The sequence below is a fragment of the Triticum aestivum genome, chromosome 6A, assembly GCF_018294505.1.
Source record: "Triticum aestivum cultivar Chinese Spring chromosome 6A, IWGSC CS RefSeq v2.1, whole genome shotgun sequence".
NCBI lineage: Eukaryota > Viridiplantae > Streptophyta > Magnoliopsida > Poales > Poaceae > Triticum > Triticum aestivum.
Window position 1 is genome coordinate 608305816 of NC_057809.1, and position 26994 is coordinate 608332809.

Sequence of the window (26994 nt, forward strand, 5' to 3'; positions counted from 1 at the left end):
TTGCCGAGATTGGACGTCACGGAATTAATGTTACTACGACACCCTACATTTCCATCTATAAAAAATTCCATTTCGCTAGCTACCATCTTAGGGCAACCACAAGGTGTCTGTGTCCACGTCTGCCTTCTTTCTACTTACGTCTCTAGCCACCCGCTCAACCATGATGTACCACCGCTGTAACAAACATCAACGATGTATGTTGCTTTTTTTGGGCCTCCCTCACTTGTCTGCATCCAACACACAACCAAAACTTTTCACTCAGTTGTTATTGATTTTCAACAACCTCTCAGCTTGACTAGGCGCCAACATTAACCACCTAGGAACCAAGGTTGAAGGCCACCAACAGACCACACCTCATAGTCGCTAAAATGTAGACATCTTTCGCTAGATCACACCTCATAGTCGCTAAAATGTAGACATTTTTCGCTAGATCACACCTCGTAGTCGCTACAGGGCAGGGCACTCCTATGAGCATATCAAAGAGTCAAGTTTACCGAAAGAAGAAAAGTGTCATGTTTATTTACATGAAGTTCATCTAGGGGATTTTTTATTTTTAGTTGATAAAGCTAACGTTTTATTTCCATGGATAAATCAAGAAAGCATAGAGCTAGAAGCATGGTAGGGGGGGGGGGGTCTAGATGGCTCGGAAGGAAAAAGATTGGGAAGCATCACTGTCAGACTCAAACTTTGGAAAATCTCGAGACGAAAAAATCAAAATCGATAAGAGATAGAACCAAAAGCGTCCCGTCCTCCATTCCCTTCACTTTCTCCTCCATTAATGCACATAATATTTTGTTTAAATCAGGTGCTATACATCCCCGGTCATTTTTAGTGTCCCTAAGATATATCGTCAAAGAGCACTAGAGAATACATTTAACAAATATCCCGACATAGATTTCTAGAGTATCAGATTCATTATTTGTGTTTAAGTAAATTAGGACAATGCCCGTACATTGTAACAGATATACATACTCTAGTATGTTAGCTTGTGATTTACTTGCTCATATTAATGTGATTGTGTAAACAAATTTCATCAAATTCTACTCGTGATTTACCTTATATTTTGATGAAAAGTTTGGTCAGCAAATTAAAGTGGAATTGGTTCAGAAGGTGGGTACATTAAGTTGATTGATTATCATACTGGGAAGGTTGGATGAAGGGCCAGTGGGAAGAAAAGTGAAACATGAAACATGAAACCTTACATTCTTTATAAGTAGTAGAGATATAATCCTATTGACATGGATAATTATTTGGGTAATATGTATTGAATTTCTCAAGTGGATATATCTATGAAGTCAATGAACTTAAACTGGCTCAACCAGGTCAAGCTGGTTTGTGGCTCAAGCGAAGTACATGTATTTCAAGGTCGATGCACCAGTAACATTTGCATAAGATTCATTGGGCAACAAAGCTACTAATCAAGAAAAATGTGCTTTTATCTATGAGCTCGGGCTCAGCAAGTTTTTTTTTTGGTTTGGCTCGCACAAACTTGAACATGAGATGTATATCGAGCTTGGCCAGGGGTCGAACTCGGATCAAGATTGGATCCAAAGACCTTCGTGTAAGTTGTTTCCGTGGGGATATAGTTGTTTTTTGTGACTATTTGTGCGAGTGTGGTTATGATAGGAATACGGTGAGCCCGACCTCAACTAAGTCATTCTACTTTATGGCTCAAAGGGAGTTTATTTAGACTTGAGGTCGATGCACCCATAAAAGTGCTTTATGTATGACCTCGAGTTCAGCTAGGGTTTTGGCTTATCTTGCATGTAGTTGAACTAGGAGATCAAACTCGGATCAAGATTGACCAAAGATTAGTATTCTCTTGTCAAACTACCACTCATAATAGATCAGATATTGTAGCCTATTAATTACCGGGCTTATATCGAAAATTGTTTTGCACGCCAAGTAGTCTGGATAATTTTGCTAGCTAGGGAGGTGCCAAACTAATAGCATAAGTGATAATGATACATTGACGACCACGAAGAATTGATGTTGCAGAATTAACTACGACCATGCCATGCATTTTTCATTTGTAAATGGTTTCATCTCGCCACCGACCAACCTAAGGAAACCACAAGGCGCTTGTATCCACGTCTGCCTTTCTCCTCCCCCTTCTCCCGCCACTTGCTCAGCCACGATCCACTGCCTCCCGAGCAATCCTCAATGATTTTCGTCGCTTTCCTTTCCAGCCCTCCTCCCTCATCCCGACACGCAATCCAAACTTTTCATCCGGTTGTTCTCGATTCTCAACAACCTCTCGACTCGACTAGGCCACTAGCCGCCATGACATCGACAACCGCTTAGGAGCCAAGGTTGAAGCTCCCCGACAGATCCATCATAACTAAATTGTAGTCATCTTTCTCTATACCACATCTTGTAATCGCCATATGGTGGGACATGCCTTTTAGCATTTTGAGAAGTTAGGTTTACCAAAAATACATGCCATGTTTTCCCCATGAAGTTCATCCAAGAGAAAGGCTTTTATTTGTAGCCGGTAAAGCTAGGGCATGGCGTTTTGTCTTTGGGGAGTATTTGCTCATCGTATGAACAACAAAAATCAAAACAAATTAAAGACACTATGATTTTTTACATGTTCATGTCAGCGCTCAGAACATGCATGATAAATTTTGTGCCAAAAGAAGTTAAATAATTGAGAAATGCCAAAAAATTATCATCCAATTTACCTTTTTGTGCAGATAACATTTGAACATGAATTAATGTATACAAGTCTAAGTTTTTTAGTACAATAGAATTATTTACATTTATAAAAACATTATTGGAAGAAACAAATACTCCAGGGCGAATTGAATATCCAAACAGTGTTTTATTTCCACGGATAATCAAAGTATTACATAAACTTAAACACGCTGGAACCTAGAGGACCCGAAGGAGAAAGGTAACACCTCGGTTAGACTCAAACTCGGCGAAGAAAATGACTAATAGAGTTTTCTATTACACTTAGTAGGAATAATCATGCAATATTTATATCACACGTAGAGATGTAATCTCATTTGTTATACAATTGTGTTATACATCTGTTTTTTAATTGATAACTAACTTTTTTTAACAAGTTAAACTGTATGCTCGATACGAAAAAATCATCGACAAAGACGAAACCAAAAGCGTTTTCCTCTAATTCCTTAAATGACTATAGTTTTCTATTACACCTAGTAGGAATACCACACAATAGCTATACACGTAGAGATGCAATGTCATTTGTTATACAACTGCATTGTACATTTGCTTTTATATTGAAAACTATTTTTCTAATGAGCTAAATAGCATGCCGTGAAGATCTAGGAAAACCCCATTCATACATAGATTATTTTGTTCAAACCATGTGCATTATACTCCATCAAAGAGCGCTAAAGAATACATTTTTAGTGTCCCTAAGATATAACGTCAAAGAGCACTAGAGAATATGTTTAACAAATATCCCGCCATAGATTTCTAGAGTATCTAATTCATTGCTTATGTTTAAGTAAAAAAAATCCTATTGACATGGATAATTATCTGGGTAATATGTATTCAATTTCTCAAGTGCATATATCTATGAAATCAATGATCTTACACTGTCTCAACCAGGTCAAGCTAGTTTGTGGCGGCTTGAGCGGAGTACATGTACTTAAAGGTCGATGCACCAGTAACATTTGTGTGCAATTCATCTGGGTAACAAAGCTCCTAATTTAGAAAATGTGCTTCTATATATGAGCTTGGGCTTGGCAAGGTTTTCTTTCGTTTGGCTTGCAACGAACTTGAACATGAGATGTACATCGAGCTTGACTAGGGGTTGTACTCCGATCAAAATTTGATCCAAAGACCTTTGTATAAGTTGTTTTTGGTCGGATATAGTCTTTTTTGTGACTACTTGTGCGGATGTAGTTATGACAGGCAATACAGTGAGCCCAACCTCATGAAAGTTTTTTTTCTGAGAGCACGCAATTGCGTACCATATTTTTATAGAAGAAATAGATTTACAATAATCCAACATCAACGTGGTAACACCGACTCCACACGCTCACACTATCCTATTGTCTCATGAAACGTTCTAATCCTCCTACGCCTTGAAATGCTAACTTCCAATCTCTAAGTTCATCCAGAATCATGCGAGCGCAAGTCTGCTCCAAGGTCTATCAACATCAACTCTTCTTAGCCATTCCCATCTGACCCTAAGCGACATAGCTTGTAGTTTCAGATTTTTTACTCCCAATCCACTTAAGTAGGTAGGCTTGCATATAGTGTTCCACGCGACCAGACACTGACCTCCATTTGCTTTTTCTTTGCCTGCCTAGAAAAAAGAGTGCATCCAAGGAATTATTGAGAACCAATGCCCAACATGGGTGGAAAATTTGTCATTGCCTAGTAGAGAGGGTTCATTCAAAGGGACGGGCGACTTATGCTAGTAAGGTCCATTATCTCAGCCAGACCGGTTCACCAGCTGTTGATCTTGGACGCTCCAGTTTGGGTCTTCGATGACATAAACCTCAAGAAAGTCATTCTACTTTATGGCTTAAAGAGAGCTCATTTAGGCTCGAGGTCGACTCACCCGTAACTCTCCGTGACAAGGCTCTCAATTAGGAAAAGAAGTGCTTTACGTATGACTTCGAGTTTGGCTTGTTTCACATGGAGTTTTTTAAACACTGTTCCGCATGGAGTTGAACTAGGGGATCAATCTCAGATGAAGGTTGAGCCAAATATTAGTATTCACTTGTCAAACTACCGCTCTTAATATTATTCTCTTCCTATTAATTGTTGAGCGTGTACCCTACAATTGTTTTGCACATCAAGTCCGGATAATTTTGCTAGGGAGGTGCCAAACTAATAGCGTAAGCGATAATGATACATTAACGGTTACCGAGACTTGATGCTGCAAAATTAATGTTACTACCATGCCATGCATTTTTCATTTATAGAAAGCTCCATTTCGTCATCGACCAACCTAGGGAAACCACAAGGCGTTCGTGTCCACGTTCACCTTTCTTCCCACGTTTCCCGCCACCTGCTCAACCACGATTCATCGCCTCCCCAACAATCCTCGACGTTTTTCGCCACTTTCCTTTCCACCCCCCTCCCTCATCCCGACACTCAACCCAAACTTCGCATCTAGTTGTTCTTGATTTTCAACAACCTCTTGGCTCCTCTAGGCGCTAGCCACCACGGCATAAACAAAACCGCTTAGGAAAGGTTGAAGCCCCCACGGGAGACCCATCGCAGTTAAATTGTAGTAATCTTTCTCTACACCACATGTTGTAGTCGCCATAGGGTGGGAGACTCCTTTCTGCATTTCGAGGAGTTAGGTTTACCAAAAAAACATGCCATGTGTTCCTCGTGAAGCTCCTAGACTTTTATTTCTTAGCCGGTAAAGCTAGGGTATGGCGTCTTGGCTCCGGGGAGCATTTGCTCCAGCAATAAACAATAATTTTAAATAAATAGCAATTAAAATTTAAAATCACGTTTTTTCCGCACATGTTCATATTAGCGTTCAAATCACACATGCCAAATTTCATGCGAAAGGAAAAAACAACTATGCTCCGTTAATAGAAAAACAAAGTTAAGTAGTTGAGAAATGCGAAAATCTCGCTGCTCAAGTTGCTTTTTTTTTGAACGGATCGAAATGCTTAGACTTCTCCGCCTAAACATTTGCAGATAACATTTAGACATGAATGAATACATAGATGCCTAAATTTTCTAGCAATTTTTTTTTACATTTACAACAATATTTTTGACAGGCAAGATCAAATGCTTCCGAACCCAAATTGAATGTCTAGTGTTTTTATTTAGGCGGATTGAAAAGAGGTGAGACCCCAGCGCGCCGCATTCTCCCCGGCCTTTCACGTGGCCACAGCCACGACTCAACAAGGTTGGCGAGGGTTTGCCGCCTCCTCCTTCCTCCACAAAAAGTTAGGGTTTCTGCCTCTTGCCGCCGCCGCCTCCGCAGGTCTGCCCCCTCTCTGATGGCCCTAGTGTTTGTGTCTTGCTCAGGAAGACGAGACGACAGCGGCTCCCTAAAGATGGAATAAAGGTCTTCCCGTCTAGCCCCCGTTCCGGTGGTGCCTCTAGCACTGTTGGTGGTCGTGTGGAGGTGTGTCTCTGGCGGATCTATTTTTGGTGGATTTGCTCGGATCTCGTCGTTGTTCGTTTACGTTCGTGTGTCTTCGGATTGGATCTTTCTGATCTACGTTATTCTTCATCTGCGTCGGTTGCTGTTCTGGTGCGCTGGTCCTACGGGACCTTAGCACGACGACTTCACGACTGTCTAGTACAAGAAGTTGTGCCCGACTCTGGCGATGGAGGGGCGATGACGGCGGCGCGCCTTCGACTCGCTTCAGTGCTGGTACTCGTCGCTAGGTGGTCTATGGATCTGGATGTAATTTTTATTATTTCTGCTATTCGTTGTACTGCCGTGATTAAAGATGAATAGATCGAAAATTTTCTCGCAAAAAAGAAAGAAAGAAAAAAGGTGAGACCCAAACCCGCTAGAACCCAAAACCCGGAGGAGAAAGGCGAGCGCCGCGGCCGCGGCCGCGGTCAGACCCAACTCGCCGCAAGTAAACGGAAAAACTCCACGCGAAGAAATCAAAACACCAGAAGAAGAGACAGAAAAAGCGTGCCCCCCCCCCCCTCTCTCTCTCCCCATTCCCTTCCGCAGCAACATAGAGAGAGAGAGAGAGATTTGGGAGGGGCAGACAGCGCACGCCGAAGCAAAGGCAGCGCCGCGGCACCACCGCCCACCCCCCAGCCGCTGCGCGCAGCAAAGCGGGAGACAAAAGCCAGCGCCGCACGAGGGCGGCGGCGGCGTGTGGGGGGAGCCGACGCGACGCATTTCGTCGGAGCCAGGAGAGATTTGGGAAGGCAGGGAGGCAGGGCGTCGCGGGCGGAGATTCGGAAGGACGCGCGGCGGAGGAGCCAGCGACCGCGGTTCGCGGGCGGTGTTGGGGAGTAACCCCGATCTCGGCGTCCCGTCGGCGTTTCGGGGCGGCGTCTCCTCCTGCCTGCGGGGATTGGATCTCGGCGGCGCGGGGCGCCGGACTTGGCAGGATCTCGCCGGCCGCGGGGTCATCTCGCCGCCCCCCCGGTTCCTCTAGGGGTCAGCAGCCGTCACTGCTCTACTCCTCCCGCTGTACTGGGCTGGACCGGAGATCCGCTGCTCTCAACTTCTGACCGATGGTAAGGGAGCCCTAGCTTGCTCTGAATTGCTGTTCTAAGCGTGTTCGTAACTCTCTGTTACCCTAGACTAGTGCTACCGGCAGCAGTTTTTCCCCTGAAATTTCGGGGGTTCACCGTTCAACTGAATGAATCCCTATGCTCCCCGTGCTAAGCCTAGCCCTTGGAGAAATGGGCATGATGGTTGCGGCAGATTCTGGTGGCGCAGGCGTTGACCTGCTTGTTGATGTCCTTGTGATTGTTTGGGCCGGTGCACCGGCCTTGTTCGCGCCAGAAAATCGTTGATGGATGTCTTATGCTGGTGTGTGTTATTTGTTTCGACGTAGCGCTGCTATGATTACCACGGAATGCGCGGGCGGCAACATTTTAGGAAATATGCATTTATTCGGGGTTGGCGATATGCGGCTAATTGACCTGCCTGTTGCTGCCACCGCCACCCTTCTGATTGTTGGGTTCGTCATGCCGGCCTTCTGATTGTTGGGTTCGTCATGCCGGCCTTGTTCGTGCCAGAAAATGGCCGATGGATGTCTTATGCTGGTGTGTGTTATTTGTTTCCAACTTTCGACGTAGCGCCGCTATGATTACCGCGGAATGTGCGGGTGGCAACATTTTAGGAAATATGCATTTATTCAGGGTTGGCGATATGCGGCTATTGACCTGCCTGTTGCTTGCCCCCGCCACCCTGCTGATTGTTGGGTTTTCATACTGGCCTTGTTCGCGCCAGAAAATGGTCGATGGATGTCTCATGCTGGTGTGTTTTATCTGTTTCCATGTAGCGCCGTTATGATTTACCGTGGAATGCGCGGGGGGCAACATTTTAGGAAATATGCATTTCTTCAGGGTTGGCGATATGTGGCTAATTGACCTGCTTGTTGGGTTGTCATACTGGCCTTGTTCGCGCCAGAAAATGGTTGTGTTCTCATGTCTGCGTACATATGTTGGCGCTATATCGAAACAAGCAACCTACGCAGACAAAAAAGAGTTCTCATGTCTGCGTAGGTTGCTTGTTTCGATATAGCGCCGCTGGTGGTTAACGCCGAATGCATGAGGGCCAACATTTTAAGAGACACATGTTTTTTCAGAGTAAGCAATGCGTGCCTAGTGTTTAATGTCACATCTATTCATGCAGGCGGCTCAAGCTTCCATCGCGGTGGGATCCCAGGTTTGGGTTGAGGATCCTGACGAGGCCTGGATTGACGGGGAGGTCCTAAAGGTCAATGGAGACACGATTACGGTCAAGTGCTCCAATGAGAAAACAGTAAGTTGTTTGTATGTATTGTTAGGATTCGGCCATCTGGCCAGTTTATTCTGTGTGGATTATTAATGACAAAACTGCTTAGAAATACCATGCGAATCTGACCTTTCATAAAAGCCTAGCCACGTTGAAAAGGGTGTGTTTGCACTATGTTCTAATTTGCCCCCCCCCCCCTTTCCCAGGTTACAGCAAAAGCATCTCATGTCCATGCTAAGGATCCCGAGGAATCACCATGTGGAGTTGATGACATGACAAAACTTGCGTATCTGCATGAACCTGGGGTTCTTCAAAATTTGAAGTCTAGATATGACATGAACGAAATCTATGTAAGTCAGGATCTCTTTATATAACTTATTACTGTAGTCCGACTGTCCGACACATATACTTTCCACTAATATTATGTTAAGAATGTCATTCATTTTTCTCATTTATGTCTTCCCTATTTCTTTGTTTGAAACCAGACGTATACTGGAAGTATTCTGATTGCTGTAAATCCTTTCCGAAGACTGCCTCATTTGTACGATATTCAGATGATGGAACAGTATAAAGGAGCAGATTTTGGTGAATTAAGCCCCCATCCTTTTGCTGTTGCAGATGTTGCATATAGGTAGGTTCATGTTGAGATCACTAGGTTTTTATAGTTGAAGCAGGCATTTCCAAAAACAGGAAATGAACAGTTTTTTTTTCCTCTCTTCCCATTTTGACTTGAGGAAAAATCTTGATTAATGTCGTTACAGGTTGATGCTAAATGAAGGAATAAGTCAGTCCATCCTTGTTAGTGGAGAAAGTGGTGCTGGTAAAACAGAAAGCACTAAAATGATCATGCGTTATCTTGCTTACATGGGTGGAAAGGCTGCCTCTGAAGGCCGAACTGTGGAGAAGCAAGTTCTTCAGGTAGTTAATTTATAGACCCACCTTGTCCTGAGTAACTATTTCTGTGACCATCTGGTGTTTTTGTACGGCTGATTAATCTGCATCCCTCCACAGTCAAATCCTGTTCTTGAAGCATTCGGAAATGCAAAGACTGTGCGAAATAACAATTCAAGGTAAGAGGCATTCTTTATATGATTGTTGCAATTAGTGTTGTGGGTAACTGTTGGTTCACTCAACCAATTTCTTTTTATCTGTCATCACTGCAGTCGCTTTGGTAAATTTGTCGAGATCCAGTTTGATCAGAAGGGGAGGATATCAGGAGCTGCTGTCAGAACTTATCTTCTCGAGAGATCTCGTGTCTGTCAAATATCGGAATCAGAGAGAAATTACCATTGTTTCTACATGATTTGCGCTGGCTCACCTGAGGTGCTGCCCCTTACCTGTCCATTCATGCCTGTTTTTTACTAGACATATTTATATAAAATTTAAGATTAAACCTGAGGAGTTATTCGTATTTTACCAATTCTTGTGGCATGCACTACTTTATTGAAATTCAAGAATTCTACTCTCTGTCCCATGACATTTTCCCCTCTCCTAATTGTTTGTTACTGTCACAACGGGAGTAGCAGAGCCTTTGTGAATCAAAGCTCTCTACACGGAAGCTATTCAATGACATGCCCCTCTGGCTACCATTTTGCTAACATCACTGTATATCAGGGCACTAAACATCATAAGCTTCTGCTTTAAATAGCTGTATTTCATATTAGAAAGCAATGTATGGTTAAATTATGCTATTTTACATACCAGGAACAGGAGAAATACAAATTAGGGGATCCCAGTACATTTCACTATCTTAATCAGTCCAACTGCTATAAGATTGATGGCCTCGATGAATCGAAGGAGTATCTTGAAACTAGAAAGGCCATGGATATTATCGGGATCAGTTCTGAAGAGCAGGTACATATTTGGTTCTGTAATGATCTCCTGCTACTCCTTTTTGATCACTTGAGGCCTCGTTGACTTAACCCCTTGCTTTGTTTGTTGCTTTTAAATTTAGGAAGCAATTTTCCGGATTGTTGCTGCTATTCTCCACTTGGGAAATGTTGAGTTTGCAGAAGGGGATGATGTGGATTCATCGAAACCTAAAAATGAAAAATCTATGTTTCATTTAAGGACAGCTGCCGAGCTCTTCATGTATGTACTCTGTATAGCTTCTTTTTAGGAACTGTTGAATCCTTATGCATTTCATGAAAATCTCAAACTTTGGTCTTGTAGGTGCGATGAGAAAGCACTAGAAGATTCACTGTGTAAACGTATTATTGTGACTCGTGATGAGAACATAGTAAAAACTTTGGACGCTGAGGCTGCCAAGGGTAGTAGAGATGCACTTGCTAAGACCGTATACTCACGATTGTTTGATTGGTGAGTTCATTTTGGAGTTATACACCGATTGCTATTCCAGTTCAAAAGCAGCTGCTTGACTGTTCTACAAATGTTTCCTTTTGGTTCTTATCTGACAAATGTCCTTTGATCCTAGGCTTGTGACTAAGATAAACAACTCTATTGGTCAAGATCCAACTTCAAAATGCTTAATTGGTGTGCTGGATATCTACGGGTTTGAAAGCTTCAAGACAAACAGGTGCTTAACTGGTACACTTTTATAGATTTATTCTGTGTTGGATGTGTCTTGGTCAATTTGATTGACAGAATGACAATGAGAGAAAACTGTCAGTTGGTTTGGGCCCGCTTTAGTTCTAGGTGAAAGAGGGGCTATTTGACTGCAAACCCTTGCAAACCCTTTAGTGATCATGACATGATCACTTCTCCATCTTGAGGTTCTTGTTCACAGCTGAGCTGCAGTTCTCTTTTGTTGAAGAACTGAACTCAGTCCACTGATGAAAGGTGCCACCGTGCTAGGCCTTTCTTTTCACCTTTGATTACATGCTAGACTCATCAGTTGGATTTTCCTCAAGATCATCACGTATTGCCTGTAGTACATGGCAGAAATGTAACATTTGGTACAAACTACTTGGACGCTGCTTTTTCTTTTAAGAACATTGGCTATTGCTTTTTGCTTGTTTGATGTGAACTTACTGTTTTTGTTCCGGTGATCATGAATTATGATCGCACCATCAATTGAGTGATATTAGTTGAACAGTAGGTGTGTGCAGGTCTGCTTGTGCATCTGTATCTGTTACTCTTAGGACTGTCATCATGAAGTTTAAGGTTTCCTTCAATTAACTAAGACTAACATTCTATTTTTGTGCATACCGTATTTTGTCATTATTATATTTTCACAAATTTTGTTTCCTCACTGATTCATTTCTATTGTTAATTTTTACCTACTAGTTATTATGGACTTCTTATGTGTAGTTCTCAGATCTGATGCACTTTTTTTGGCTTTTGATAGCTTTGAGCAGTTCTGTATCAACCTGACAAATGAAAAACTGCAACAACACTTCAATCAGGCAAGTTTCTAGCTTTCTTGGGTGGAGCCTAACCCAGCAGCTTCACTGTTATGGAGTTCTTTTATTTATAGAAGAGTTGTTAACTCTGAAGTTCTGCTTTTCTGCAGCATGTCTTTAAGATGGAGCAGGAAGAGTACACTAAAGAAGAAATTGACTGGAGTTACATTGAGTTTGTTGACAATCAGGATATTCTTGATCTCATCGATAAGGTATCCCCCTGCCCTCTTTCTTTGTTATTTTGCTGTAGGGTTGGGTTTGTCTCCTTGCATGACATGATCTGGTATCTGCACAGCCTGCTGTTTGCCTGCCTAAAATAAACAAGTTCATTCAAATGAGTGTGTGTAATTGTGTATATTGGAATGCTCCCCCTACATACCGATGTTTGATGAGTTCATGAGTGCCCATTTAATCTTTTGGTGTTAGTAGTAATTATCCACGGTTAGTGATTTCTGATCAGCAATGTCAAATGGTCACTACTAGCATTGGTTACTAGTGATCAATAGTGGTTCATTGTCGATGGATTACAATATAAGCACTGATTGTTACTCCCTCCTATCCATAATAGGGAGTAGTAGTTCTTATGTTGATTTTTTTTATCTATGTGGACAATTCGAGGTTTCCATGCCATACATCTTGTCAATGCAGAACGTACCTAGTCAAAAAAGTAAAGCTGCTTCTACCACTTTGATACTTAGCCCCAATTCTTACATAGACATAACTTATGTCGGTATGTTATGTTGCTTTATTGTCTTGTCGTGTTCCATCTAAGCACTCAATTCTTCCTTTTCAGAAACCTGGTGGAATTATTGCCCTTCTGGATGAAGCTTGGTATGGATGAGTGATAAGATCTCATTTTGTTCACTAGTTTTCTATCATAGAAAAATTCAATCTTACAAATAGTTTAATCTGTGCACATATGATTTTGTGTTGCAGTATGTTACCAAGATCGACACATGAGACATTTGCTCAGAAGTTGTACCAAACTTTCAAAAATCACAAGCGCTTTGTGAAGCCAAAGTTATCTCGGTCAGACTTTACAATATGTCATTATGCCGGAGATGTAAGTATGAACTGCCTTTGCTCTATTAGTTACAGTTGTTTTTTAATAAATCTGATGGAAGCATTGATGTGTAGGTCACCTATCAAACCGAGTTATTTCTGGACAAGAACAAGGATTATGTTATTGCTGAACATCAGGCTCTCTTGGGTGCTTCAGGATGTTCGTTTGTTTCAGGCCTTTTCCCGCTTCTTTCTGATGACTCCTCAAAGTCGTCAAAGTTTTCATCGATTGGTTCCAGATTCAAGGTGCATAATGAATTGCTTTTATTATTATAATGATTCAACTGAAATTCTTGTTGCTTCCAGTTCTTCATGCTTCTAATATTTGCAATTTATATAAAAAATGCAGCAACAACTGCAATCTCTCTTGGAAACCTTGAGTTCAACTGAGCCCCACTATATCCGTTGTGTAAAGCCTAATAGTTTATTGAAGCCAGCAATTTTTGAGAACCAGAATGTTCTTCAGCAGCTCAGATGCGGAGTAAGTTTTGTTGTTGTTGTTGTTGTTGTTGGCATTTCCTTTGCTTCAAACTTCCAACATCAGTCCTAATATTGTTTTCTCTCAGGGGGTTATGGAAGCAATTAGGATAAGCTGTGCTGGGTATCCAACTAGAAGAACATTCCTTGAGTTCATTGACCGTTTCGGTATTCTTGCGCCTGATGTTTTGACTGGAAGGTACTAATTTGTAACTTATAAATGAATAACTGTTCTTGCTTCCTGGTTTAGTTGGTTGAGCCTTTTACTGATCTTGGCTTGTGTTCATTGATACAAGTTCTGATGAGATTACTGCTGTAAGAAGGCTCTTAGAGAAGGTAGATCTGCAAGGTTACCAGGTATGGACATTTGAAGGAAACTTACATTTTTGGTGTTGTTAATCTGTGATATTTGATAATTTAATGAGCACATTTTTTTCCGTTTAGGAACACCATTGCTAATTAACGTGGGTTGATATAGGCTTTTTATATGTGACCTTCGATGGTCCACGTATTTGATACTGGCTGTATGTTGGGGATACATATTGGCTTAATGCTAATTCAAAAAAGTCACCTACGTTATGTATACTTGTATAGACTACAAATTCAAGATGTTCAAAACAGTGTGCAGTATATGCTGTAAGATCACTTTGTAGTTGATTAGGTGAATCAATTAAAATTGATATATCCCCCAGAATATAATTCCTTTCTGAAATAAATCTAGTAATAATGCTATCCTTTTGCATCCTTGGTGTATGGACTAAACTGTATATGCTTTTGCAAATGTTATTATTTAGGTTGGCAAGACAAAAGTTTTTCTTCGTTCTGGTCAAATGGCTGAACTTGATGCTCGTAGAAATGAAGTGTTAGGGCGTTCAGCTAACATGATTCAGAGGAAAGTCCGCTCGTTTTTGGCCAAGAAGAGTTTCATTGCACTACGAAGATCAGCTGTACAAATTCAGACGGTTTGTCGCGGTGAGATTTTTGTTCTTTCGAATCGTAGTCTGTTTGGCCCTACTTAATTAGCTTTATTCATGCAATGAATTTCTGACATGGCTTTTATTGAATATTTGAAGGAGAGCTTGCAAGAAGAGTTTACCAGGGTCTCCGCAGAGAAGCTGCTTCTCTCAAAATCCAGACTAGATACCGCATGCATAATGCGAGAAAGGCATACACTGAACTTTCTGCTTCCGCGCTTACCATTCAATCATCGTTACGTGGGATGGCTGCACGTAAAGAGATTCACTTCAGACGTCAAACAAGAGCTGCTATCATTATCCAGGTAACATAGAATTAAAATAACTTGTTTTATGTGCGTGTGTAAATACAAGCAAATGGATAAAAGTTGGGAATAATAACCGGCATAGGTGTTCAATTTTTCTGTTGATATATAAGATTAATCAGTAGTTATTGGTTGCTCTGAAACTGTAGAGATCATGTTATGTTTTGCTGATTGTATCTCTATTCAGCAGTTGGGTCATTGTCTGGTTGATTGTATCCTTGGTAGAAACTGCAATAAGCCAATACAGTTCCTGAAAGCTAATTTTCTTCGTAATTTCTTTTTTACCATTCAACATTATATATAGAGGGAGTTCTAGATTATGAAGTTTCCTCTTTTGTAGTGAAAGTCACATATTTCCAGTCATCCCAGTTCAGTTTCTTCATGAAATCGAGAGCTGGCTTAGTATGCATAATTATGGGTTGTGGACTATAGATGAATTACAGTGCTCTTTTCTGCTATCTTTCTAAACATGACACATATATCTGGTCTTTTATATTATTACCATGATGAAACCCTACAACTTCGTTGCTACTATTCGTCCATACATTAGCTGTCTCTGAAGTGTACCATCTAGTCCCAAATTAGCAGATCAGATCAAAATGTTCACTTTATAATCCATATTTCTGTTTCAGACTCGCTGCCGTCAATTCTTGGCGAGGTTGGCTTATTCAAGAACAAGAAAAGCTGCTATTACTACACAGTGCTTCTGGAGAGGAAAAGTTGCTAGGAAGGAGCTTCGAAAACTCAAATTGGTATGTTTATGTGTAATAGGCACTTCTTATATTCCATATACAATTTTTTTTACGAATATATCTTGATGTGGGCACTGGAAATTGCCTTGGGTAAAACTTCTCAACATGCTGCCTTTTTCACTCCTGGAGCCACCAGTAATTCGGTGTTACAGGGTATTGTACAATGTCACATTTGCTGGTTTCTTATATACCTGATGGTGCATGTTTGCTATAGGCCTTAGTAATGGAATTGGTCTGAAAAGCCCTGGTGGTGAATAGTGCAAATATACTCTCTCATATCAGGGTCCATTCTTTCTTATTCATTTTCATTGCTCACCAGGCTGCACGGGAAACTGGCGCTTTGCAAGCTGCCAAAAATAAACTGGAAAAGCAAGTCGAAGAGCTTACGTGGCGCCTACAGTTGGAGAAGCGCATGCGAGTGAGTATTTTGTTACAAAATTTCTCCATATCATTGTAGCCTTGGGAATACCGCAAGCCACTGATATAACATAATGTGGGTTTATGCACACCAATTTAGATACTGTATGCGAGATTTAACATACTCAAATATGTTGTTAATGGTTCAACCTGCCGTTTGTTGGACTTGTTTTAAAAAGTGCATTTCATAAGATAACACACATCCAACAATAACATTATTGTCTAAAGAAGTGATCTGAGTGAAGTAAAATGTGCTTGTAAGCATTTTGGAATTTGGATTGGAGGTATTTATTTGTTGTCCTGTTCTTCAGTAGAAGTAAAATGTTGACATTTGATTAGCTGATCTGAGGATATTGTACTATTGCTTAATGCGTGGCTGTTCGTTGTAGGCTGATCTTGAGGAATCTAAATCACAAGAGAATGCAAAGTTGCAAGCTGCCTTGCAAGAGGTGCAACAACAGTACAAGGAAACAAAAGACACACTAGTGAAGGAGAGAGAGGCGGCCAAAAAGGTCGCAAAGATAGCTCCAGTTATTAAAGAGGTTCCCGTTATAGATACAGAGCTGATGAACAAGCTTCGAGATGAAAATGATAAACTTAAGGTGAGACCTGAACATAATCTTGACTGTCAAAGGCCTGTAATCTGTTGGTGCTTCTGTTATAAATTTTAAAAACTGTTATGGTTTGCTTTACTCCTTTTTTTGCGGAGATTTCTTGCCTTCTAGTACTATTCAGCACGATCTGATATTTTTGCAGTTACTTGCTGTGTTTATAACACTTTGCATTTCATGACTGCAGACTCTTGTCAGTTCTCTTGAAAAGAAGATTGATGATACTGAGAAGAAATATGACGAAACAAACAAAATCAGCGAGGAAAGACTAAAGAAGGCAATGGATGCTGAGTCGAAAATTGATGATTTGAACATGGCAATGCTAAGGTTGTTCTTTTCCTAACCCAACTTGATAATATAAGCACTTCCGCATGTACGTTGATTGCTGAGAAAACCATAATTAGTATTTATTGATTGACCTTTTTGTTTTTATATTCTGCTTCAGGCTTCAAGAAAAAATATCCAACATGGAAACTGATGAGAAAGTGCAAAGACAAGCGTTGTTGAGCACGCCAGTCAGGAGCATGTCTGAGCATTTGTCGATTCCAATTGTTCCAAAGGTAGGATTGATGGCTTAAAATGATGTTTCTTGTTAATTCTGCTGTTAATGCTCATGCTTCTTTACTCAACTCTTCTGCTTCTTTCTCTGTTATTCAGAACCTGGAGAATGGCTATCATGAGGCTGAAGAGCCAAAGGTTCGGATTTTACACCTTTATATTTCTATTTAGTCTCTTCAACTTCAGTTGCACCCTTAATCTCATGGCAAAAACTGCTATCCTTTTTCAGGAACCCCAAAGTGCACCCCCTGCCCTTAAGGATTATGGGAATGGCGATCCAAAGTTGAGAAAATCTTCTGCTGAGAAGCAACAGGTAAGTCAACACTTTTTAGTCCTTCAACTGCTTCTGTAAACAAGGTTATTTAACACTAATCTTTCTGTAGGAAAATGTCGATGCACTTATTGACTGTGTAGCAAAAAATCTTGGCTACTGTGAGGGGAAGCCAGTTGCTGCTTTTACCATATATAAATGTCTACTTCACTGGAAATCTTTTGAGGCTGAGAAGACCAGTGTTTTTGACCGTCTTATTCAGTTGATAGGATCTGCAATAGAGGTAATCTGAAACCTAAACTTTGGTCTTAATTTTCAAGCCATAAGTCAAATTAGTATAAATGAGTGATCATTGGATTTTTTTTATCATTTTGGAGCTGACCATGGTCCATTTCACATCTAGCTGCATGTTAGGAAAACTAGATGTGCCCTTTTATTTTCATAAGTTGTCCTCATGTTAGAAGTTATTTTTTTGCTCTGGAAGCTCAATTTTCTTGGTCTTACCTTTGTATGGATAAGCTCTGAACTTTTGATGCCATGTTTTTAGAATTTTGAAAGAATTTGGTTTTGTCCAAAGTTCCACTACTGAAGAAAACAACGATGAGATAGTCATATTACTTCACTATTCTGCAGGCTTACTTTAGACTTTACCTTGTATGTAGTCTGATCATCTTTTTAATGAGCTTGGATATTGGATTCACCTACAATTACAAATTAATTTATTGTTATTTTGAATTTTGAACATGTCAAGCTGCTTTCCCCCCTCCCTTAAAGTCAGTTTACATTTTGGATCTATCTTTGATGCAGAATGAGGAGGACAATGACAACCTTGCTTACTGGCTCTCAAATACGTCTAGCTTGCTGTTCCTTTTACAAAGAAGTCTCAAAGCTGCTGGTGCACCTGGGACTGTTTCACGAAAGAAACCTCCTCAGCCGACATCGTTGTTTGGTAGAATGGCTCAAGTATGTTATTGTCCTTTTCATGCTCATAAGTAAACGGGGAGAATTGTTGAATGTGATAATTGGATCTTGATGTTAATTTATTTGTCTAGGGCTTGCGCTCTGCATCTTTTGCCAACATGCACGTTGAAGCGACTGATGTTGTGCGCCAAGTTGAGGCCAAGTATCCTGCGTTGCTTTTCAAGCAGCAGTTGACTGCTTACGTGGAGAAGATTTATGGAATCATCCGTGATAATATTAAAAAGGAATTGTCATCTTTGATTTCTTTATGCATCCAGGTAACATATCCTCGCTTTAGAATTTTTTTCTATTTGCTGATAGCTGGCATTGGGTCCTATAAGTTTCCAGTTGGTATATGAGCATAAACATATTTGTGATTTACTATTAACCACATGCTCTTGTTAATCACAAGGCTCCAAGAACAATGAAAGCTAGCATGCTGCGAATTTCTGGAAGGTCATCTGGTCAAACTCAGAGCAACCACTGGCAGAAAATTATTGAGAACTTGGATATCCTTCTAAAAATTCTACAAGATAACCATGTATGCATATCTCTCTTTGACCCTTTGTTTATGTGGGATTCGCTTCAGCTGGATGTATATTTAACTGTCATTTTGTTTATCCTCAGGTACCCCCAGTTTTGGCTCAGAAAATCTTTACCCAGATATTCTCATACATCAATGTACAGCTATTCAATAGGTGAGCTTAACTTCTGAAGTTCTGTTTTTTGATTGTACGGAAGCTAGTGCAATACATGCTTACTGTTTGTTCTACAGTCTGCTCCTTCGCCGTGAGTGCTGCTCCTTCAGCAATGGAGAGTATGTCAAAGCTGGCTTAGCCGAGTTGGAATTGTGGTGTGCAAAGGCAACATCCGAGGTGATCTGCCTCCTGTGTGATTCCTTGGTTTCTTTTTGTATTTGATTCAAATTACTGAAGTTTCTTGGTTACAGTATGCAGCATCATCATGGGATGAAATCAGGCATATCAGACAGGCTGTTGGCTTTTTGGTACGGTCCTCTAATTTTTTCAGTTACATGTATATAGTTTTAACAAACGCATTGTGCATATCTGTCTTATTATCATCCAATAACGTAGTCATTTATCGTTGGATTCAGTAAGCTTCATAATTTATAACTTTGGATGACGTAATTCATAACTTTCAGCTCAATAAAGCAAGTCTAGCAGTTGTTTGAATTTCAATTGATCTTGCACTGTGTGGATTGTAACTTGCAAGTACTCATACATTTTTAATACTCCTTTCAGGTTATATTCCAGAAGTTCAGGATATCTTATGATGAGATAGTCCATGACCTATGTCCGGTAAAATCTCAAAACTGTTAACCCACTTTTTGATTTTGTTGATTTTCTCATGCCTTTTCTGGTTTATGTTTTCTTACTTTTGTGAAGTATGAAATCGTCCTGGCCCTAATCAAGGTTCAATTGTTTTCCTTGTGTAGATTTTGAGTGTCCAACAGCTATACCGAATTTGTACACAGTACTGGGACGACAAGTACAATACCCAAAGCGTATCGTCAGATGTGAGCTCCATTTCATTAAAGAACTTCACCGCTTTATTTGCAACTATGCATTCTTATCAGCGAGATACTACTTTCCACACGATATTAAAGGACAAACATAACTCGACCCCTCTAATATTTCAGGTCCTTAGTAACATGCGGGTCCTAATGACGGAGGATTCGAACAATGCAGAAAGCAGTTCATTTCTGTTGGATGATAATTCAAGGTAACATAAGCACCATTTCATCTAATGATGTTTGTATAATTGTACTGATGCACAGCATTCTCAAGGTTCTGTTTTATTTTTTGCTTTGTGTTTCTTTTGCAATCCACAGCATTCCATTCTCAGTGGAGGATATCACCAACGCGATACAGGAGAAGGACTTCTCAGACGTGAAACCAGCTGAGGAGCTGCTCGAGAACCCCGCGTTCCAGTTTTTACAGGATTAGGGCCGAGCTTTATACTACCGCTAGATACCTCATCAGATCTGTTTCTTCATTTGTTGTACATTTTTTCCTACCCTTTTCTGCTGCAGCATTCGTGCGTGCCTTCTTTGGGGGTTACGTTCTCTCTCCTTTATTATATAGGGTAGTCACTAGGGTTGGGATGGGATTTCCTCCCTTGATAGTAGAAGAAAAAGCCACACCTTTAAAATGGAGGCAAATCATTCTTTGTAGGGCAAGTTGAAGCCAGCCAGTCGGTCAGTCTTTTTTTTGGTTTTACCCAGGGGCAGGGGTCGTTGGGAGAAAAAGTCATTGTAGTAATGTGTTGGTAGTATTCCATTCCCCCCCACAGTTATAGATTGTACAAATTTACAGTGTAAATCAACAGTGCAAGAAGAAAGAAATCCATATACCAAAGTGACATTGTGCTACGGAACATTTTCCTGTGTCTGTGTTTGTCTACAAAAATGCTGTGTGCGGCACTTGATGATCTCAGTTAGATTATGCTTTTTTTTTGTCCTATGAGTGTGCCGCATTGTCGAAAGTCTGAAAGCAAATGTCGCTTTGGATTCAAGTTGTGTGTGGAGTGTTGAAAATGACAGAGGATGCCCACCTTATAAGCATCGTTCTCTTCAGTGGTGTGGCATTTCACCTCGGTATATTCTGCGGGTATCAACATAATATATATATATATTTCACTGAAGGAGTGGGTTCTAGGCTGCAATCCACCATCTGAGTGCGGTTTCTTTGCTTGTACTCCGTCTGTTAGTAAACAAGTGACATGGTTTTATTTCAAATCAAATTTGAACTAAAACAACGTTATTTATTTACGAACGGAGGGAGTAGCACAAAGTTAAAGAAGAAAGCTGCAAGTTGACACCAGGTAGAATACTAAAAACCCACCGATTCAACAACGATTTTAACTTTTCCGCGCAAATCTGATTGAGATTTGTTAGTTTTGACCTTGGGACCACCCACAGATATAGATGCTGATTTCGAACTTGCAGCAGCAAAGCAATGCTTTATGCTTGCGTCCGGACCACGCGACGCGAGGGTGGCCGCAGGCCGCAGCGGCGGTAGAATTTGGAACCCTCTGGCGCCAACCGTGACATTCCCCCGAGCCGAAAGCGAAAAAACAAAGACGCGCGGGCGGGTGACGTTCCCGAATCTACCCCTCCTCTCTGGCCTGCGCACGCACGCGTGGGAGGGCATTCCCGTACAATGACCTCAGCCGCTGGAAAAAGTGGTGAGGAATGAATGAATACGGCGGAACCGAATTGAATTGGAGACCAAAAAAAGGGTAAAAAAAGAGGAAGGCGAGCGAGGGGAACGCTGCACGAGAACCCGCCCCTGTCCCTCTCCGACCCCGCCCTCGCCCCCGGAATTCCGCCGCCGCGCCGTATCGAGGTAATGGGCTCCTTCCTCCCTCCCTCCCTCCCTCGCCATCCTCTCCGCCGTGGCGTTCTCGGCCGGCGCGTGGCCTCCGCGCGCGCGTGCCAGCGGGAGGCGGTTGGCGCCTGCTGGTTTATTCGCCCTGTTTGTTAGTTTGGTGGCGTGGAAAAGGGATGGGGGCAAGGAGCCGTGCCGCCGCCGTTATTCGCCATTTCGCTCCGGCGGGCCCGGTTTCCAACGGGATTCGGTTCCGGGTGGAGTTTCTGGCGTGTGCGGAATTGGGGTTCGCTAATGGGTTCGGCGTTCGAGTTGTTTCTGTAGGTGTCCTGCTGGTGCTGGGGCGATTAGGGTCGGGGACAGCAGTCCCATGTGCGTTTCAGTTCGATTTTTGTCCAGTGCTGTACTATGCGGTGGGTTCTCTGTTTAGACGGGGGAATCGATTCCCTACTGTTTGATGGATGGGGGAGTGCTGCCTTAGCTTTACTTGTTACTGATGGAGACTTGGAGAGTTGGGAATAGGTGGGCATGGGGTTACTAGTTAGCATCTTCTCATTTCTGTATGGAGAGGATAGGCCGAGGCTCATGTCCTCATATGTCCTAGTGTTGATTGGTCTGCGACGAAACCCCGATTTCTCTTTCCACCAAGTCCAGGAGATTAATCACAGTCATCGTTTTCTTCTGTTATTACGCAGGCTCGCTCGAGCAGAGGTTTGGCGCGGTTCGAGATGAGCGCCAGCATCACCGTGACCTACAAGAGGAAGCGTGGTTCGTCGCGCCCCCAGGCGGCTGATGGCGCGACTCCAAAGTGTCCTCCTGTTTCTAGCAGTGGGGTTGCCACCACAGAAGCCCCGGAAGACGGCGCGGACGCGGATAATGACCAGTCGAACGGATATGTTCATGTAAGGAACCTTGAGTGTTCTCTCTCTTTCCTGTTCGTCGTCATAGAGTTATTGATTTTTGATGTTATCTCTATTGCTTCTGTCTGTCCACGTTAGTTCTGCCGGTACTGATTTTCCCGCCTTCTAAGATGGTGGATTTTCGCGCCATTTTTAGGAGGGCACGTAAGTTGCTGCGCCAACCGGTACAATATGATGCAGACATAGCTCCTCCTTTTGGTTTGGCTGGTTTCGCATTGGCCGTGGAGCTGATGTCTGTAAGATAAATACTTAGTAGTTGCTTTGCGTTGGTAGTAGCTTGTACTAGGTTCTGAACCATATGGTTTCTATAATGGAAATCAAAGGGGGTGGCCCTTCTTTTAATAAAATAAAATGATGCAGACATTTATATCTGAAAATATCAATAGCTGGATGTTCTGAGAATATTCTATTTTTTTATGATAAGCAGTATATAGAATATTACTCTGAATGTTTATTTTGCCATAAATTCAATGCTTTATGACATTTTAATTCTATATCCATATGTTCATCATCTACCTTCTTTTGCATCTTATTATACCTTTTCTCCTCTGGAAAATTGACAGCCTGCCTCTACACAGCAACAGCATGTCTGCAAGTCAATGCAAGAAAGCGCCATAGAAGAAACACCTAAGCCATGTGCACATGCACCAGAGAAAGAACAAAAGGAAATTCCATTGTGCGAACCATTGCCACGGATGGAGCAACCTGAGATTTGTTCTGTCACCACTCTCCCAATAGCAGAGGCGTGTAATGGTAAATTGCAATGCACCAATGATGCAGTTAATCCCATCCCTGCCTCCAGTTCTCTATGCTATCTCAGACATGCTGATGGGACAACTAATCGAGCAGAGGATTCTAATAACTCTGCTCATGTGGCAATAAATTCTCATCAAGGCCCAGAAGATACTATCAGACCTAGTCAATGTAAGAACAGATTTAGTCCTCAGCTCACCTTCCGGAGGCGTGTTAAAAGGAAAATTGATTTGGACGAGGCAGCAGAGGGAAATTATATGAATAACGGCAAAGGGTACTCAACACTGGCATGTAGCCCAGCAAATTTGTCAGTTAATGCTACAGCCTTGCTTGAAGTAACTGATGCTGATTCTTTGGATATTGCAGATAAGGTATGCTTTCTCACTCGTCCTACCGTACTCTTGTACTGTGCTGCAAAAATGGCATTGTTTTAATTCTTTACTCATATTCATGATGCTATGGTTTTCCTTTTACATGGTTATTTGCTTAAGAACTTGGATTTGAATATGGTAAGTTAACAACAAGGCTAATATTGAAGTTCAGATTGAATGTAAAGTTAATTCAGTTGCCTTTGTACCCAACTGTAATGATCTCCTTACTTACTGCTGTTTTTTTATCTACTTTTGAAGTATGATGTTATCAAGCCATAATAATAATTTTGAAAGCATATATTCTGCATCTCGTTTATGCTGATTATATATTTTTTTCTTTGTGAAAAGGGACTTCACAATTTTTACCCAGCTGACAAACAAGAATAATGTGGCTATTAGTTTCTTTATTACATAAAAAAATGGGTGCTGAGATCTCAGTGCTATCTCAGTGGCCGGAGTTCAGGTTGTTGAACCCGCCCATCAGCGTTCGAGTCCTCACGGGGTCAGTGGAGCCGCCGTGGGGATTCAAACGCTGGTGTGCGCGTTCAACAGCCTGAACTCGTGCCACTGAGCTAGCACTCAGTTCTGACTAGTTTCTTTATTATATGACTGCATAATTTATATATGGAACAACCAATCAATATTACATGCAAGAGATTTGCATCGTAACTATGACATAGATGTGCAGATGCCAAAGAAGTCATGCATCAACAAAAGAGAATTTCATATATGCTCCACTGTATGCAAGTTGATATTGCCCTACTTATCTCGCTCTATATGGTAAAATTATCAGTGAAAGAGAACATAAACATATCAAATACTTGAATACTTCACCAGTGCCAGTAAATGGTGTACTCCGTGATGGCTAAAGGTGTCCAAAATTATAATGTAGCATTGACTCTGTCACATATTCTGTGTGCAGGTAGCTACAGAAGGAACAAGTATTGGATTAACTGTACCAGCTCAATGCTTGCTTGAACGGAAAAGGTAACAAAATTGTGTTTGTTAAGTGCTGTGATCTGATATCAGAGTGATGTTATTGCTAGACTTACATGTTCGAAGGACTAATTCAATTCTTCTTTTGTAGTTCATGCATGCTAAAATCTAAAGTGCAGCATACGGTTTCCACACAGCATTTTGAAGATGTAAACCAAGCCTTAACTTCAGAACGGGATGGCACACCAGTTTCAGAATTTACTAGCGTGCAAGTGATCAGTGAGCCAGATGTAAGAGCGGAGGACTTGAGCAAAACTCTAGGTCGTGTTAATGAAGCACCAAAAGTTGTTGAAATGAAGGAGTTACATGGTAATGGGCTTCTTCATAGTCAGCAAGGCAAAATAAATAAATTTAAATAGGTTGAAACTGACCAGTGTATCTGTGTACAGATGATCCTCCAGAATCCCAAGGTTCAACAAAACATATTCCAGTAATTATCTTGGATGGTGATAATGATGAGAGGGCCAGGGGTAAACTGCTGGAAAATTCAAAGGTTCCTGATCAAGTTATCCAGGAGGAAAACAAAAGCAGATTTAATTTTGGGAAGTTCAACCTGAATTCGGTTGAATTATCTCAAGAGAGGCTTCTCAATCTGGATGACTCGTCTGTTCAAAGGCTGCCAGATCAGGTGAGAATGACAAAATCACATAGTTGGCTCATGTTTTAGGAAGTGCTTCATTGGTAGTTTTGGCTTGCGTCAAGAATTTCTATGCCTCACCCGCTTAGAGGATTATTTTCAGTCAGTAAAACCGTTTTCCCTTCCCAAATCGTATGTAGTTCTGCCCTTTGTTTCAAACGAGTTTGTTTTTTTCTTGATATTTTATCAATCTGTGGATGGTTTTACTAAACTGTATTTAATTCTATCTGAGTTTACAGGCTTGTTGGTACATGTATTATACTGCCTCATATATATCCATGCATTAAACATTTTCTACTGCTTACAGGATCATTTTGGTACTGAACAAAAACAAGTTTCTCAACCAATTGAAAGGTTATTTTTTACAAAGGAGAAAGAAACCGTCCATGATAAAGAACAACATCAAGAGGGAACCTCAACATTGCATACATTGTACCCCAATTTTTATGACCCGGCTCTGTCATGGAAAGCTGGGAGTTCCAAGGAACCAAAGAGCATGCCTTCAGAACTGAAATTCAGAATAATGGATAGGGCTCCTGAGTCCAGTTTGGAACTCCGCTTGGATAGTTTCCAAGACAGTGGCATGTCTGCCCTGAGTCACGATAAGTTATTTCATGGAGGCAAGTCCAGTGGATCTCATGTACTGACAGAAAGGGTCGGCACATATTCCTACAGAAGACGTCAGGTTACCTGGTCGGAAGAAGAGTTAGATTTTCTGTGGATTGGAGTGAGGAGGTATGGAACGAATAACTGGAACGCAATGCTTAGGGATACACGGCTACGGTTCTCAAGCTCAAGAGTGGCTGAGGACCTTGCTAAACAATGGAACAAGGAGCAAAAGAAACTTCTAGGCGTAGATCTTCAATCAATAAGAGCATCTGCTTTAGGATCTGCACCGCCTCCCCATATAGCAGAAGATTATGCTGGAAGCAGTTCGTGCACTGGATGCTCAAAGCCTCCATTTCTTGCAGCCCAATCAGACCTTTCCTTGGGCGACGTGCACCTTCGGAATGCTTACTCTTCAGATAGAGGCCAACATTATTTGTCAAACCTTGGCAGGTTTAACCTTCATGGAATCGACAATGTGCCGAGAAATTTGTCTCTGGGAGGCTTCCCTGGAGCTTCTTCCTCACAGGGGAGAACTGGGAGCAGGCGTAGGAAGACAACCAAGCTTCAAAAGCCATACTATGACAACAGGTCGCCCTGGTGCCAAGAACTACCACAGAGGATGCCGGCTCAGTTCCTTCCCATCAACCAACAGCCAATCAACAGCCTTCCTCAGTGGCTTACCAAGGGCGCCGAGACCGGTAAAAGCTGGCTCAACCCGGAGATGTGGTCGAGCGCGTTGCAGGCGCCAGGCCATTCTGTCGCAGATCCACTGAATGACAGCCTGAGGGCTGCCGCCTTTCTGTTCCCCGACGACAAGAAACCACATGCCATGCCTGACGCCTCTTTGAAGCTGGCGCTGAAGAGGAAAGCGGAGTGGCGCAGTCTAGGCAAGAAGCTTTTCCGGACCAGTGGTGACACCTTGGATCTAAACCAGAGGGCCGCTGCTATGGCGGCAGGGCCGAGCGGCGCCACCCCGAGCGACACCGGCGCGTCGTCTGAAGAGACGGTGTCAGATAGCTGAGCTATGATCTTGCGCATGTTAGTCCCCTCCGTTGTGTCTAGTTAACAAACTTGTTGTCTTCGATGCTGAAGTTGGTGGAACACTAGTTGAGTAGCAGGGAATGTTTTGCTGCATTTGCCTTTAAAAAAATATTCTAGCATAACTGGAAATGATGGTTAATGGACGTAATACAAGCTATCTACATCCCCAAGCG

The 26994-nt window shown here is 41.8% G+C and overlaps 2 protein-coding genes across 6 annotated transcripts; both read left to right on the plus strand.

Annotated features, from left to right (window-relative positions):
• The first annotated feature begins 6603 nt into the window (after positions 1 to 6603).
• On the plus strand, positions 6604 to 20543 carry LOC123128987 (myosin-6). The gene is made up of 39 exons (XM_044549110.1): positions 6604 to 7167; positions 8294 to 8422; positions 8602 to 8745; positions 8881 to 9026; positions 9157 to 9313; positions 9407 to 9465; positions 9559 to 9718; positions 10100 to 10249; positions 10350 to 10486; positions 10568 to 10714; positions 10830 to 10931; positions 11703 to 11760; positions 11868 to 11969; positions 12551 to 12588; positions 12694 to 12820; positions 12895 to 13065; positions 13169 to 13300; positions 13386 to 13495; positions 13593 to 13653; positions 14091 to 14268; positions 14370 to 14575; positions 15208 to 15327; positions 15647 to 15745; positions 16134 to 16346; positions 16543 to 16682; positions 16801 to 16915; positions 17013 to 17051; positions 17143 to 17226; positions 17297 to 17467; positions 17992 to 18147; positions 18237 to 18422; positions 18557 to 18685; positions 18772 to 18842; positions 18920 to 19019; positions 19094 to 19150; positions 19407 to 19463; positions 19601 to 19681; positions 19805 to 19887; positions 19997 to 20543. The coding sequence occupies exons 1-39, from the start codon at positions 7165 to 7167 to the stop codon at positions 20109 to 20111; spliced, it is 4533 nt and encodes a 1510-aa protein (XP_044405045.1). The 5' UTR covers positions 6604 to 7164; the 3' UTR covers positions 20112 to 20543.
• Positions 20544 to 21362: 819 nt separating this feature from the next.
• Positions 21363 to 26991, plus strand: LOC123128988 (uncharacterized). Of its 5 annotated transcripts, none has more exons than XM_044549111.1 (7): positions 21363 to 21512; positions 22190 to 22396; positions 22978 to 23538; positions 24461 to 24525; positions 24626 to 24843; positions 24924 to 25162; positions 25479 to 26991. In XM_044549111.1, the coding sequence occupies exons 2-7, from the start codon at positions 22223 to 22225 to the stop codon at positions 26799 to 26801; spliced, it is 2580 nt and encodes an 859-aa protein (XP_044405046.1). In that variant the 5' UTR covers positions 21363 to 21512; positions 22190 to 22222; the 3' UTR covers positions 26802 to 26991. The 5 variants fall into 5 exon arrangements, with proteins under 5 accessions (XP_044405046.1, XP_044405049.1, XP_044405048.1 ...); XM_044549114.1 differs by having other exon boundaries at positions 22993 to 23538; XM_044549113.1 differs by lacking the exon at positions 21363 to 21512 and adding an exon at positions 21813 to 22016.
• Positions 26992 to 26994: the final 3 nt, after the last annotated feature.